Source organism: Chanos chanos, chromosome 1, assembly GCF_902362185.1.
Source record: "Chanos chanos chromosome 1, fChaCha1.1, whole genome shotgun sequence".
In the NCBI taxonomy this organism is placed as follows: domain Eukaryota; kingdom Metazoa; phylum Chordata; class Actinopteri; order Gonorynchiformes; family Chanidae; genus Chanos; species Chanos chanos.
Genome location: NC_044495.1, coordinates 50,897,170 through 50,902,308, shown reverse-complemented (window position 1 = coordinate 50,902,308; position 5,139 = coordinate 50,897,170). Strand labels below are relative to the sequence as shown.

At 40.1% G+C, this 5,139-nt stretch overlaps 1 protein-coding gene across 1 annotated transcript; it reads left to right on the top strand.

Annotated features, from left to right (window-relative positions):
- The first annotated feature begins 541 nt into the window (after positions 1–541).
- Positions 542–3,970, top strand: prr16 (proline rich 16). Its single transcript, XM_030790048.1, has 2 exons — positions 542–676; positions 3,236–3,970. The coding sequence occupies exons 1-2, from the start codon at positions 542–544 to the stop codon at positions 3,968–3,970; spliced, it is 870 nt and encodes a 289-aa protein (XP_030645908.1).
- Positions 3,971–5,139: the final 1,169 nt, after the last annotated feature.

The following is a 5,139-nucleotide window of genomic DNA, read 5'->3' as shown; positions in this document are numbered from 1 at the left end:
CCCGCAGCGGTGCTTTTGTAATTAAATGGACAGCCGATAACTGAGGCGGGATTAAGCAAGCTCGATACAGAGTGGCATATTTAACATACTATCTCAATTAATCCAGTCCCAATAGATTTGAACTGCTGAGTAATACATATGAAACGTTATTTGTATGTTTTCTTGGAACACAACCGACTACACACTTCGCGACCTGAATTTACAGTCTAAGCTCTGTATGCATAATATTTAATGCTCAGAAATGTTGTCTTTCGGGCAGTCATTATGGAAAACGTTCTACGAGGATATCATGCTCTCAAAAAGGATATGACAGACATTTTAATTATTATTATCATTATTTTAAATTAGGTTCGTACTCTAGTTGGCGTGCTCTATTGCGCAGGCGTATTGGCAGGGACGCTTCCACCGCGGTTCCCTGGATTCTTCTGCAATGTATGAGGGGGAAGAGAAGAAAACATAATATTAAAATGCATGTACAAAGTGATCTAATCGACATTAAAGGATATATTCGTGATCCTTGAATTTGAGATTATATCAGAGAATGTCAGGGACAGCCAGTGCAGAATCGGAGGGAGTAGTCTCCAAAGTTCAAGTAAAACGACAAATCAAGACAATCGTGGAGGATTTAGAGAACATCTTGGGGGACTTGAAGGATGTGGCAAAAGAACTCAAAGAGGTTGGTTCTGTTCTTTTCTGGTCGTAAGCATAATATTAAAAGTAATACTTATAATGTTTGATCAATTTCCTCTGCTTTTCTATTGCAGTCGAATAAGTGGCGCCTTTATCTTTTTGAAAACCTAGGTTCAGAATATGATCAAGCAAATTAGCTATGTTTCATGTTAACTGAGACAGGCCCTTATCTCATGATAGATAACATTTAGTCCTCCTTGTTGGACATATGGGACAAGTCCTAATGTGAAAGCTCTGAGGACGTTTTTGATTCAAGTAAGACAACACTTTGATTGACCGACAAATGTAATCATCAAACTACTATGTGAACTAAATGGATCTCTGCTGATTCGTAATTGTTATTATTTTCGTATTTTACGATAGTTGTGACGTTTGATTTTGGTAAATGCCTCTTTTTTGATGGCTGTCTGTAGCCTTCACCATTAACATGATATAGTAACCGATTCTGCGGTATTTAGCTATTTACTTGGCGCTGTGTTTTTGTTCCGGGCACCATCACAGCTGGCTGTCGTTTTTATCATTCATCTGTCAGACTGTTTAATGGTCTACCTGCTCTAGTCGAAATGAATGAAAACTAATTGTTACATCCGGCCTGCTATGCCCTTACATTCGTCACTTCACACTGTAACACAGTATTATCTGCACAATTCCTGGCCTTTATAACAACCACTAAAGAAGTGACACAACATATTTTCAAGCTACATATTACGAGTGCAGGGTTATTTAAATGAGAAGATATGATTATCCTGTGAGTATGCACTGCACAATGTGGTGACGAGTCTGCAATATTTCAAGAGCCAACAAGCAGCACAGAGTGGTTGTAGCAGTAGCTAGGTGCTAGACAGCTCACAAGTGTTAATGCTTTAACGCTCATGTTTGAGAAATATATAGTTGTCAAAGAGAGACAGAATCGTGCCTCACATGTGCGAGAAAGAACGTGGTTTAATTAGTTAATTATACATCTACACACATAATCACCATATGCCTAAAACAAGTTGTGGCTAGATGTAGTACACAAATGTGGATTTGACATTATATTGCTCAGTAGGCTGCTATAACATAAATTCTGTCGACTTCAGTAGATATCTTTGGTATCCATTTAACCACAGATACACGTAAGTAATAGTGATTTCACTCTGACATGATGTATGGCTTGATCATACATCACAGCTCATTCTGCAATTCAAATGCTATGGACTATTGACAAACAAGGAAGAGATGTTGGAGAATGTTGCTCTAAGTGTTCATATATTAACTGACCTGAAACAATAGTATCCCAGAACTTATGACTCAGATCTGCAGAGGCTAACCTCCAGACCCTCTTGCCCGGTCCTTAGGTTGTGTATTTCCAACAGTGCTGTTCATGTGAAATGATTACATTGGTTGGTGGGCTTACAAATGCTGTGTTTGAACAACATGAACGTTTGTTTTGCAGGCTGTCCTTTTTTTAGTGTCATACGCATGAATTTTCACTCTTCCCCCTATTCCCCATATGGTATTACATAATAATATCATTACTAGTGTGTTATATACTTACACAGTGTTTTTGAACACCAGTCATGGAGACCAGAGGAAGTGCGTAATATTCTCTGAGACTCGTCCGGAGAACATTTTATTCAAGTTGTCAACTACTAACAAAGGCCTTCATTTTCTGAATAGAGGATGTAAATGATGAGATTAGCCAGAAATATGCACGTGTATCTGTGGAACTGAAGATTTGGAACAATGATCCATGCGATCATTTTGAAATGGCTGTTAGTAGGCTGCTGTAATGAAGCTATTTGTACTTACTGCGTTTTGGAAGCTGTTAAACAGGCAGTTGCTGTTTTAGGTTCTTACCCTTGTGCCCTATTTGTCGTTGAGTGATTTTGGTAAATACTGTGCGTTTAGATGGTAATTACTTGGTTGTACAATCTTGCAAGCCTTTAAGAAGCGTTAGCCTTGCCCATTACTAAAAAATGGTTGTGATCATTTATCCAACGCTGTATGAGAATCACCTTAAACATATTTTACAGTTTGTGTAATAGGAAGGATAAAAGCACTGTAATAGGAGATCTGGTCTAAAGAATCAGCACTGTACCTGAGACAGTAGAGTCGGTGTCGTTTTAGAGAGGAAAACACTAGCACGGTTCTGTGGTTAGAGTATTATGCATATTGTTATGACATTCAAAAAAAAAAACTTTAAAGCACTTTGTGTCACAGGTCTGCTGGTTATTTGCATAAAGCAACCCAACAGTTCGTATAAAAAGAAAAAAAACAAAACACCAAAGCGACAGAATGCAGATGATTTCGGCGCCAGGTATGCTTCAAAGGGATTTCCAAGTGTGTTCTCTCTTCTCAACAGCAATCAAAAACAATCCCCAGTTAAAATTATTAGATGAAATGAAACAATGCTTTGAAACGTTTTGGCAATTCTGCCTACCTTAGAGAAAATGCGACAGGCAACAAGTCACAATAATAACCACGAGTATGCAGGGTAACTACAAGGCAGTTGTCACACGCCTCTGATTTTTCTACACGCTCCTCTCCTTTTTTTCTCATGTAGGTTGTTCACGAAATTGACTCCCTCACCTCCGATCTTCGTCTGGAGGAGGAGATGACAGACAGCTCGAAGACAGACACCATGAACAGCAGTTCTAGCAGTACCACAACTACCACAGCGTCTAGTACTGAAAAGATTAGGCCTTTCCCTGAGGAAGCCATTTTTAAGCCTCCTCCCATCCTCACCGTCCTTAAGAAGCCCCACCCTCCTCTTCCTCCTCCTCGCTCCACGCCCATGCGAGTGGAGGACCAGAACACCAATCTGTCTTCAGGGAACCCGGCCAAGGCTAACAGTACTCTACTAAGAAACGGCATTTTCGCAGGTATGCCAACAAACGCGCAGACAAACAGAGACTTGTGTCACGGCCCCAAGGGCATCGCCGAGAAAAGACTGTCACCGACGCCGCTTCTGAGGCACGAAAAGAACCGGTGCTCTCAGGTCACGCGGGAACGCGTGCGATTCAGCGAGAAGGTTCAGTATCATGGGTACTGCCCCGATTGCGACCTGCAATGTGACATGAACAACACAGATGTGCACTTACACTCGGAATTGATTGACATGAAGATCAGCCCCATCCATCAGTGCTCGTCCTCGCCACCCACCCAGCTGCTGGAAAACGGTGGTGGAATCAGCCTCAGTCATAGTTTCCCCCCCGCAAACCCACCATATGTGCCTCACCTGCCACCTCAAAAGCCACAGAAAACCATTCTTCGAAAGTCCACCACTACAACGGTTTGACATTAGCCAACTTTTTTTTTTTTTTTTTTTTTTTTTAAAGAAACATTTTTATAGTCTTCATAGCTTTTATTTTTACTCTATTATAAGCACTTTGTACTCTAGTGAAAATGGGTTAGCTGAACATTGAATCCAGGATGGAGATGAACACGGACGTCAGTGTTGGAAATCTGCATATGAAAGCTGGATGGTGAGTACCTTCCACTCGATTTACTGGAGCCCCTAGAGTACAGGGAACAGTTTTTTATTCCCTCACAGAAACGCTCATAAAAAGAGCGGCACTTCTGCAGGCATGGGTGATCCCTCCGAAATTTGGTAGGAAATGTGATTGAAGATTCACAAAGATTTGCGAGAGAAAAAGTTTAATCTTGCAATCTTAAAAAACTGTAATACCTAAGTATGTAATTCCCAAAAGTATGTAATACCTAACCATTAAATTATATTTTTATTGTTAGAGGAGGAAGGTTAACAGTGACGGAAAATATTATGAATGTATTCTGCTAAGTAACCACGCAGTTTTGGAAATGTTGCACACATACACTCTGTATTATCAACAATTTTAGGATTCATAAACTTTATAGGTATTACAGTGGCAAAGCCCCCACTCTGCATATTCAAGAGGATGGATGGAGGGAGGAGTGAGTGTGTTTTAGTGCTTGAGGTGGAAGGAAAGCAGACATGACCTGGAGGTAGATGAAAATAGCAGTCTCCATTAATTAGAGAAATTAAACAAATACTGATTATAGAATTTCACCCCAGCTTTGCATCAACCCAGATATCAAACCACTACAACTACATTTAACCATACATAAAATCAAAATTTTTCGGAATATCATTTGAACATATACCATTCGTTTTCCCACCAGTTCGTAAGAACAGGGTTCAGTACTGGCATGGGTTTGATAAGGGTCGTGTGTAGTCCATAAGCAATCAAAAATCACATCAAAAATGGAAAGGGAGAAGTTGTGCGCTATAGTGGAAATGGATGCCTGTGGTTCCTTTGGGCTGTGTACTTGATTTGTTTCAGCATATGCTCTGGTGTATTCAAATCAAGCCCGCCCACACTGTAAATAACTTGCAAACAACATTCAAGACACAAATCCCATTAGACTTGGAATTTTCTTCTCTTGTATTTAGCTATGAAATGTTCTGATATCAACATTCTCACGTTG

What these genes read in the sequence shown, in the direction of transcription:
- prr16 (XM_030790048.1), top strand. Translation starts at nt 542, where the DNA reads ATGTCAGGGACAGCCAGTGCAGAATCGGAGGGAGTAGTCTCCAAAGTT. An exon ending in TGGCAAAAGAACTCAAAGAG is followed by an intron (nt 677 to 3,235) that starts GTTGGTTCTGTT and finishes TTTCTCATGTAG; the next exon opens with GTTGTTCACGAAATTGACTC.